Raw genomic sequence first — 9,297 nt, forward strand, 5'->3', positions numbered from 1 at the left:
CGGGGTCGGCGCTCTGACAGACTCGCCACCGCCGAGAAGCAGGGGTTCCCCTTTCCCCTCGGGAAGAAAAACCGAGGCCCCGCTTCTCTCCAGGGCTGGGGAGGTCGGAAGGAGCTCGGACACTGGATGGGGCGGAGGGCCTCGGGGGACCGGCCCGGCCGCGCCACAAAGCTTCGCTTCTCCGGAGTCAACAGCTCAGTCTCGGGGGCCACGTGTCGCCCAGAGGCCCGGGGCTCCAGCCTCCAGGTGCTAGGCAGCTGAAGCATAGCAACCAGATCCGGGGAGTCCAGCTGGGCAGGGAGGCCGGGCTGGGCCCCGGGCCAGAGGAACCTCGGCCCTAGCCTCAGGCTGCGCCCACATTCCTGCCTGGACCGCGGCTCTGCAGCCCAGATCAAGCCCAGCCCAGCCCAGCCCAGCCCTGGGGTGGCCGCCCCCACCCCTGAAGAGACCACACTCTAGGCAGGCAGCTGATTTTTTTTTTTTATTGGCGCTACCTCCCAGTCATCTGGGAAACTAGTCTGGCCCAGCCAGCTACCCCTTCTCCCAACCTGCTTTGGGGGAATGGGATGGAGTGAGGGGCCACCCTCTGAGTGTACTGCAGCCCACTCACTCCCGCAGGGGAAGGGAGGCACTCAAAAACTATGTAAACCCCTGCCTCGGAATACAGGAGTAGGGGCGGGTGGCGGCACTCCTGGGACCTCCCTGCCCCAGGCGATGCAGGGGCTAGGTCGCTGGAATGGCCAGTCCAGGCAGGCCCCAACTTGCCCTACTCCAAAGCACCGCGCTGCTCTCCCAGTAGACACCGGGGACTTATTTTATAACTGGGGGAAGAGGCAGGGTCTGGGTGGAGTCACACAGCCACCTCCAGCCTTTTTCTGCAGAGGCTCCCAGAGACCCCCCTGCTTCCGAAAGTTATGTCTGGCCTCCAACTCGAGCCAAGCTGAACCCTGGGGACATTAACTACAGATAAGAAGGGGTGGGGAGGGGAAACTAGGATGTTGGGGGAATTGAGTGGGTTGAGTTTTACATTTGTTGTTGTCTAGTCGCTAAGTCGTGTCCCAATTCTTTGTGACCCCATGGACTGTAGCCCTGTAGGAGCTCACCAGGCTCCTCCGTCCAGGGGATTTTCCTGGCAAAATACTGGAGTGGGTTGCCATTTCCTACTCCAGAAGACCTCCCCGACCCAGGGATCGAACCCCGGTCTCCTGAGCCACCAGGGAAGCCCATATCCAGAGCCAAAAGCAGAGCAGGGGCTTTACTGGTCCTTATACCCCATTGATGACACAATCCAGTGAGGCGCCTGCACTTTTCAAGAACATTCAGAGGAGAAGCAATATCAGGGTAGCCCAGCAGTGTATCCAGGTGTGTCAAGGGGGGACTGCCTCATCCGTGACCGCTGGGGAGTACAAAAGAGAAATCCCTGCAGCCTCCCAGAGAGCAGTGCCTCTAGCAAGCCTCAGCTCCCTTCACTCTCTCTCCTACACGGGGCCCTGGACTCTGGACCCTGCCAGGCCAGAAACAGAGGTTCAAACGGGAACTGGACTTGAGGGCTGAAGGAGAAAGAAAGCATTTGATCCCCAGGGAGGCCCAAGAAGTGCCTACCCTTGCCCACCCTGGGAGCTCACTTTGGCCCTGCAGCTTCTGCTTTCATTTATCTGGGAGCTGAAGATGCTTTTAGCAATTTGGGGTGTGACCGCTGGGGATGCGAGTATGAGCAGGAGCCAGCTGGGTTAACCCTTGTGTGGGTGAGGGTGAAGTTATAACTCACGGCGGATAGCCAGGAGAGTGTTGCCGTGGCAACAGGACACAGAGGTCACGGTGTAGGGGTGGGTCTCATCCAGCTGCACTGGCCTAGGGAGTGCGGTGTCCTCATCTCTCCTTCCCAGGCGACCTCGGGCTCCTTTGCCCCAGGAGTACACTTCACCTTCTGCCAAAGAGAATCCCAAGGAGAGCAATGGGACAAGGACAGAGCTTAGCAAGCAGCTAGCCTCCTAGAGTGCCCTACCGGCCCCCACATGGGGTTGCTGAGTTCAGCAGCCCTGAGCATAACCCCTCACTGCCCAAGGGTCTGCCCACACCCCCATCTGTCCCCATAATGTCCATTGATCACCTGCCCCAATGGCGACAGTGAAGGCATCCCCACAGGCCACCATTGCTATCTTGATGCCCTGGAGGCCCTGGACTTGACAGGGTGCCCGGCTGACCCGGCGAGCATTGGTACCCAACTGCCCATGCTGATTGCTGCCGAAAGTGTAGCAGTCACCAGAGGCTGTAGGGGAAGAGAGAGGTAAGGAAGAAAAGGGCCCAAGGAAGCCAAGATAGTCCACCTTTGGCCTCCTGTGTCCAGGTCCTACTTACCAGTTACAGCAGCTGAATGAGCAGTGCCCAAGTCCACACTCAGCAGGGGCTCCCGGTCCAGGGGTGCAGAACCTAATGGAGTGAAGTTCAGGGCCTCCTCCACTTGCTGGTGTGGGGCAGACTCCTCCCCTAGGGAGAGGTGGTCCAGGCCCAGCTTGTTGAACCTGAGGACAGAGCCAGGAGCCAGTTCAACTGACACACATATAGACTGTCCTCCCCCTCACCTATCTGGGCAGGAGCTGGTGCACCAGGGGACAGGCCCCACCCTGGGCTGAACTCAAGCCCTCCTCAGTTCTAATCCTTGGTGGGAGGTAGGCAGTGACAGATGAACCCTGGCAGCTAAGGTGGGGGGGGTGTGAGGGGGAGGCTATCCAACGTAGTGCACCCAGTTACCTGCTGCTCCCACTTACCTGTTGCTCCCACAGGCCAGGGCTTGGCCAGGCACCGTGAGGATCATGGAGGAGTCAATGCCACATATAACCCGCTGGGCTTCCTGTCCTGGGGGCATGGGTACCTGCTGGGGGCAGCTGTGGGACTCCCTGGTGCCTAGTCCCAGCCGACCTACAAGGAGAAACCAGGACTGGGCTCGTTTGAGCTTTAGGACTGATGATACTAGGATAAAGAGGACCCATGGAGAGGAGGTGATGGCATGAATGAAGGCTGTTCCCCAGACTGAAATGCCCATCCTTGGCCCCTCTGTGGGTCAAAATCCTATTCCTCCTTTAAGGCTCTGTTCAGATGCCATATCTGTCTTCTCCAAGTGGAGCCTCTTGCCATTCCTTGGGTTCCCACACCTTTGGACCTTGGGGGGAGCCCTGCAGCTGTCTGTCCTCTATCATACTGGAGATATATCCTCTATGATCCCTCCTCCACTTAGACTGAGTACCCTAGGAGGACAGAGACCCCATCTAAGTCTCTAGTTTCAATGCCCAGCCTGATGCCTGACCCAGAGAGGACCACAACAAATATGGCTGGAAGAATGAACTCTCTCTCGTGACATCATGAGCGCCCGAAGGAATCGACGTCTTACTCATCTTGTCTAGCACTCCAGGCAAGGTAGGTGCATAGTGGGTGCACAATGAAGGTTTGTGAAGTGAACAAATTAATCAGAGAGAAAAGAAGAGCGAGAGAACAGGCCATGGGGTAGAAGATGGCTATGAAGGGGGTTCATGGCTATGAAACCATGGCTGGGTGTTCCAAAGACTGAAACAGAGTGAAAGCTTACCACCATCTCCACGGCCCCAAGCAAACAGTTCTCGTTCAGTGGACAAGGCCAGCACATGAGAGGCTCCACAAGCCACCTGCACCATCTCATAGCCCAGCAGGGCCTCCACGATGGTGGGCTAGAACGAGAGAGAGGAAGCAAGGGCAGACTGGGCAAGGGGCCTGGTTAGCCACCAGGCCCCAGCATCTCCTGTAAGGATGAAGTTGGAGGCTGCAAGTTCTTGTGAGGTGGCTGTCTCTTTAACTACCCCCCACATGTACTGCACCCACTGGGGAAGCCTGGTCTTTCTGTACTTCCCCAGACATTGCCCAGAACAGGTGCAGCCGGGAAGCTACTGGGACCGTGGTTGCTGGGGATTCCCCTGCCCCCAACCTGGGCGTCAGCTCTCAGATGTGGGCTCCTTGCCATCTCCCCACTTCCTCCTCCCCAGGGTGCAGGCAGAACCCACCTGGCTGATGTCATTGAGGCCGCCATGGCCTAGGCACCCGTTGCTACCACTGCCAAAGGTCATGATGATGCCTCGGTCTGGGGAGGGGGGCAGTGAGGAAAGGGAAAGGAGACAGTTTAAGCTGTTCTTCCAGACAGACCAGTGCAACCTTGGATCAGAGAAGCGAGAAAAAGTTAGTTGGCAGCTAGGGCTGGAAGAACTGGGTGAGGGGAGACAAGGACAGGGTTCTTTCTACACCAAGTGTGTGACTCTGGACAAGTGACAGCTTCTGAGCCTTAGTTTCCAGATCTGTCAAAGGGGAATCTAACTGCCTTGCCAGGTCCGCTAGGAAGGTTAAGGGAGATCTGTAAGTAAAGCACCTCCTGGAAGATAAAAGCGTGATTAGCAAATGACAGGCAATTGATGGAAATTGCTCTGGGGGCCTTCTTAAAGCCAAGTCCCCACAGGGGAGGGCCCCGACCAGCTCACCAGTCAGGCAGGCGGTGAAGAGGTCCCCGCAGGCCACGTGCTTGATAGTCACACCTGACTGACCCTCCAGGAAACGGGAGACGAACTGGGGCTGCTGCTGCTCCACCGCCCCGGGCAGGAGGGCGCCCCCTCCGGCGCCAAGGGGCGGGGCCTGCGAGGGGACGGGGAAGGCGTGGGCGGGGCCTGAGCGCTCTGCTCCGGACCCTGCTCCCCCTCGGTTCTGACCCACCCCTGCCGGCTGCTCACCTCCCAAAGGATGAGGCGCCCGGAGCGAGTGACGCCGGCCTTCTGCGTGCGCCCGGCTGCCACCTGGACCACCTCTGTGTTGAGCATGGGCAGCTGGAGTGGTGCGCTGAGCCCGCCGCCCCACGTGTATACCGACGACAGCGGCGGCGGGATGGCTGGCCGTGCAGGTCCCCGGGGGACGCCTGCGGGGACAGCTCATCAGGCCCGTTACATAGGTGCCAACGCTGCGGTCGCCCCGCCCGCCCGACTTACCTCTGCACCGGGCGCTGGTGGTCCTGCTTCCTGTGCTGCCCGGGGCCATGGGTGGCCCGGTGGCCAAGAGCTTCTCTGCCCTGCGGGACAGATGCGGTGGGCGTCAGGACAAGGACCCTCCCTGACGATCCCACACTAAGGCAGAGAGGACTGGCCCAGAGCGCCCCTCTGCCCCAGACCTCCCCTGGGGGCCCCCCCACCCCTGCTTCCCAAACCCTACTCCGACCCCCTCGCTTCCCTGCACCGGCCTCCGCATGCGGACACTGCCCAGGTCGGTGTGCAGGTTGAGGAGCGCCCGGATGCAGAGGGGCTGCGCCATGATGTGGCTGAGCGGCGGCCGCTGGGCGGGCTCCAGGCTGAGCAGGCTCAGAACCAGCTGGCGCAGCTCCGGGCTGTACCGGTCAGAGATGGGCGCGAAGGTACCGCTCATGATCTTCAGTACGAGCGCTGGCAGGTTCTGTGAAGGCAGCGGAGCCTCAGCCAGGCTCTTAAGTCAGCAGCACCCCCAGCTCCAGCCCCTAGCCTGGTGGGATGGTCGCAGCCCTGCACTCACTTGGAAGCCTTGGGTGTGGTAAGGGGACTCCAAGGAGGATAGGGGAACCAAACCCGGCTTTCAGGAACCTCTGAGAGGGGAGCTGCAGCCCTGTCCACTGGCTGCCTGTTGGGGAAAACTCAAGTCCTGCCCTTAGGAGAGTCCCTAATCTGATGGAGAGTCCCACCCTCAGGAGTCTCCAGTTTAAGGGAGGACACACGCCCTACCCTCAGGAACCCACAGTGTGAAGGGAGGCGCAGCCCCAGCCTGGGTTAATCCACCAGCTTGAAGAGAGAGACATAATGGTGCCTGGGGCCAGGGACTTCAGGAAACACAGGGAGGGATTTCCTAGCTGTTCTCCTTTGGGGGACTTACCGCAGCCTCGAAGGCCCTCTTGAGGCTGGCCAGCTCATAGAGGACACAGCCCAGGGCCCAGATGTCACTCTTCTGGTTGTAGGGCTTGCCCTCACACAGTTCAGGGGAAATGTAGCAGGGAGTACCCACCACCTGCAGGAGGGGAGCTGCTATTACAGCCGGGGTGGGAGGACCAAGGCTCTGGCCCCAAAGCCCACTTAGAGACAGCGTCTCTCCAAAGCAGGCCAAAGTGTTTCCTCCTGCGGGACCACCCAGCCAGGGACCCAGGGGCCGAGGTATTGGGGGTGCAGGGATGAGGACAGAGATGCCAAGTAGCCCTGGCCCCCCAAAACCTCCAGCACCCTTGAGGGCCCCTCCGCGCCAGGCACCGTGTAGGCCTTGCTCTTGCTGCTAAGTATCTTGGAGATGCCGAAGTCGCCGATCTTGACGACCATGCGGTGTTTATCGAGAAGGATGTTTTGGGTTTTGAGGTCCCGGTGCAGGATGAAGTGGCTGTGGACGTGATGCAGCGCCAGCAGGATCTGCACGAAGAAGTGCAGGATGGTCTCCTCCTCCAGCAGGGAGTTACAGCGCTTCTGGATGAACTCAGCCAGGGTGCCGCCTGCAGCCACAGGGAACTTGTTAAGACCCAGGCTTCTCCGTGCTTGAGTCTTTCCTTCTATGAAACTAAAGGCCCAGACAGGGCAAGGAAGGTCTGCTGGTGTCACATCCCTAGGGTCAGAACTCTATATACCTCGGACCCTCAGCCAAGCCCACTCCAGGGAGGGAATTGGGGTTGTCCCAGTGGCAAGAGGCCCTCAGGCCAATGCAAGAAGGCTGTCCCACCTGGTGCGTATTCCATGGCGATCATGAGAGCCTTGTCCTCCAGGAAGTTCTCGTAGTACTCAATGACGTTGGGATGGTTGAGCAGCTTGAGGACCTGGCACTCGTTCTGGGCTGCCTGCCGCTCTTCCTTAGTCATCTGCTCCACGGGGATCTGCTTGATGATCACCAGCTTCTGGTCAGCCTTGCGCAAGCACAGATGAACAATCCTGAGGACACGGAGTAGAGGAGTAGGGACTGAGCCTCCAGCCACATATCAGGCAGGTCAGACTGGTGACTGGATGTTTCTTAGAACGGGGGAATAAGCACTTACACTAAGAAGTCATCTAAGTAAGTGCACAGAACACAGTGAGGAGTAGGGAGAACAGACTACAAACTGTGCGAGACCTTTGGCAAGTCATTTAACTTATCTGGGACTCAGTTTCACCATAGGCTCAATGAGGTAAAGTTAGTCTTGGTCTCAGTAAGTCCCCACAGACTCGAGTTAACTGCCTGGGTTCAAGTCTTGGCTCCTCCTCTTACAAGTTATCTGGTCTTAAATTATGTGACATCAGGTTCTGGAAAAAATAGGGTTGATCTCACAAGGTAGTTGAGAGGATCAAATGAGAAAATGCAAGTTCTGCAGTTAGCACACTGCCTGGCACATCAAAAATACTCAATGAGCAGGAGCCATTCATTATATTATTTTCTTCCAACTCTAGTCAGTGTTCATAAAAGCAGGGTTTTGTTCTTTCACCTTCACCGCTATAGCCCCAGTGCTCAGCCTAGTGCATACTCCTGCACTTAGTAAGAGCTCTACAAGTATCTGCTGAATGAAGGATTATCTAAGTATCAAATGTCTATCTCCAGCTCAGAGGTCTCCTCTGAGCCTCAGACTTACATATTCAACTACCTGTTTTGTATCTCTACCTGAATGGCCCACAAGCATTCTAAAATGTAACAAATACAAAACTCTTGATCCCTGATCTCAAAACCTTTCCTTCCTCAGTTCCTCCTGTTTCAGTAAATGATACCACCATCCACTAGTTATTAAAGTCAGACACCCGAAAATCATGCCAGAATTTTTCTTCCATTTCACACTAACATATCTGTAAACCCTGTTTCTACTACCTCCAAAATATTGTGAACCCACCCATTTTTCTGTGTCTTCTGCTATAACCCTTGACCAAATCATCATTTCTTGCCTAAAATACTACACTAGACTTCAAATGGTCCTTTTCACGGTTGTCACCTCAAATCTAAATTCCACTGGCAGAGTCAGTGACGTTGTAAAAATGCAAATCAAGACCATTCCTTTGCTTAAATCTCTTTTCCTTGACACTGTAAATAAATTCAACTTCTTTACCTCTGCCTGCAAGGCCATAGGGGCTTCCCAGGTGCCTCAGCAGTAAAGAATATGCCTGCAATGCAGGAGATGCAGGAGCTAGCTGTCGGTTGGATCCCTGTGTCTGGAAGATACCCTGAAGGAGGGCATGGCAGCCCACTCCAGTATTCTTGCCTGGAGAATCCATGAACAGAGGAGCCTAGCGGGCCACAGTCCATGGGGTCACACAGGGTGGAACACGACTAAAGTGATTTAGCATGCACACAACACACAAGGCCATAATCTGGTTCCCACCCTCTGTGACAAATCACATTTTATTCCATTCTTTACCTTGCCCATTACATTCCAATGACATTAGTCTTCTTCTCAGTTCCTTGAATACTATGAATTTTTTCCCACGTGAGGACGTTAGCAAAAGCTGTTTCCTTCCCCTGAGAAGCTTTGCTTTTTTCACTAGGTATCAGTCCTCATTACTCAAGTCTTGATTTTAAATTTCACCCCTCAGAGAACTTTTCCTTAACCATCCCAAATGAACACTCCCTCGTGTTGTACTCTATTCTCGCAGTTTGTTAATCACTGCTTTAACAATGTCCTGTTTATAGCATAATTTTCCGGTAGTATGTAAGCTCCAAGAGGGAGAAGACCACGCCTGTTTTGGTCTTAACTGTATACACAGCACGGAAAGCATTTGTTGAATGAATGAGTCAGGATTAAAGAACAAACTCTGCGGGGGCCGCGAAGGCTGGCCGGGGGCGTGACCTCCTTGGAGGCGGAGTTTCCCAACCAGGACTAGAACCGGAAGCCTGGGAGGGGCTTCCCGGACTGGGCGCTCACGCCTCGGGGCGGGGCTACACAGGCGGCGAGTTTGAGGTCAGAATTGGGGGGCTGATTTTCCCTCTCCGCAAGCACTTTCCTCCCCCAGGGCCCTGGCTCACCCGAAGGCACCTCTGCCCACCACTCGGATCCGCTCGTACTTCTCCATCTCATTTCTCAGAGTCACATTTCCGGAACCCCCAAGCCCAAAGGCAGCGCGTGCGCGGACCCGCCCTCTCTAGAGCCACGCCCACTGCCGTTCAAGATAATTACGTGGCGGAGCTAGTGGAGCTAGGTGTTAATTCAGCCACTTATTTGTCTCTGCTCGTTTGCACGCTTTCTGCAGTCCAGATCTGCAGTCGCCCCTCTAGGGTCCAAGGAATAGGGCGATATGCCATTTCTTGGCACGCCCCACAAAGATCGGTACTGTACCA

The 9,297-nt window shown here is 56.2% G+C and overlaps 1 protein-coding gene and 1 long non-coding RNA gene across 3 annotated transcripts in view; one reads left to right on the forward strand and one right to left on the reverse strand.

Annotated features, from left to right (window-relative positions):
* LOC145542139 (uncharacterized) overlaps window positions 1-6,599 on the forward strand; it is a 7,092-nt gene extending 493 nt beyond the window's left edge. The window contains exons 2-6 of the long non-coding RNA XR_014079611.1: window positions 94-459; window positions 2,784-2,999; window positions 3,292-3,414; window positions 4,755-5,568; window positions 6,375-6,599. This is a non-coding gene — a long non-coding RNA (uncharacterized LOC145542139). The remainder of the gene's footprint in view (window positions 1-93; window positions 460-2,783; window positions 3,000-3,291; window positions 3,415-4,754; window positions 5,569-6,374) is intronic.
* On the reverse strand, window positions 469-9,048 carry NEK8 (NIMA related kinase 8). 2 transcript variants are annotated; one of them, XM_081580347.1, is made up of 15 exons: window positions 8,986-9,048; window positions 6,730-6,935; window positions 6,273-6,505; window positions 5,905-6,036; window positions 5,246-5,454; window positions 4,998-5,077; window positions 4,746-4,927; window positions 4,500-4,650; window positions 4,032-4,108; window positions 3,584-3,701; window positions 2,769-2,919; window positions 2,359-2,522; window positions 2,111-2,269; window positions 1,769-1,927; window positions 469-1,396 (listed from the first exon to the last, which is right to left on the reverse strand). In XM_081580347.1, the coding sequence occupies exons 1-15, from the start codon at window positions 9,030-9,032 to the stop codon at window positions 1,368-1,370; spliced, it is 2,097 nt and encodes a 698-aa protein (XP_081436473.1). In that variant the 5' UTR covers window positions 9,033-9,048; the 3' UTR covers window positions 469-1,367. The 2 variants fall into 2 exon arrangements, with proteins under 2 accessions (XP_081436473.1, XP_081436472.1); XM_081580346.1 differs by having other exon boundaries at window positions 469-1,550.
* Window positions 9,049-9,297: the final 249 nt, after the last annotated feature.

The sequence above is a fragment of the Giraffa tippelskirchi genome, chromosome 3 (assembly GCF_054371585.1).
Source record: "Giraffa tippelskirchi isolate mGirTip1 chromosome 3, T2T-mGirTip1v1.2.pri, whole genome shotgun sequence".
NCBI lineage: Eukaryota > Metazoa > Chordata > Mammalia > Artiodactyla > Giraffidae > Giraffa > Giraffa tippelskirchi.

Bases quoted from the DNA above. Each gene is read 5' to 3' on its own strand.
- NEK8 (XM_081580346.1), bottom strand. From the start codon at position 9,032: ATGGAGAAGTACGAGCGGATCCGAGTGGTGGGCAGAGGTGCCTTCGG. The intron at 6,936-8,985 runs GTGAGCCAGGGC...CCGTGTCCTCAG, and splicing joins GTGGGCAGAGGTGCCTTCGG to GATTGTTCATCTGTGCTTGC. The intron at 4,928-4,997 runs GTAAGTCGGGCG...CTGTCCCCGCAG, and splicing joins CACCAGCGCCCGGTGCAGAG to GCGTCCCCCGGGGACCTGCA.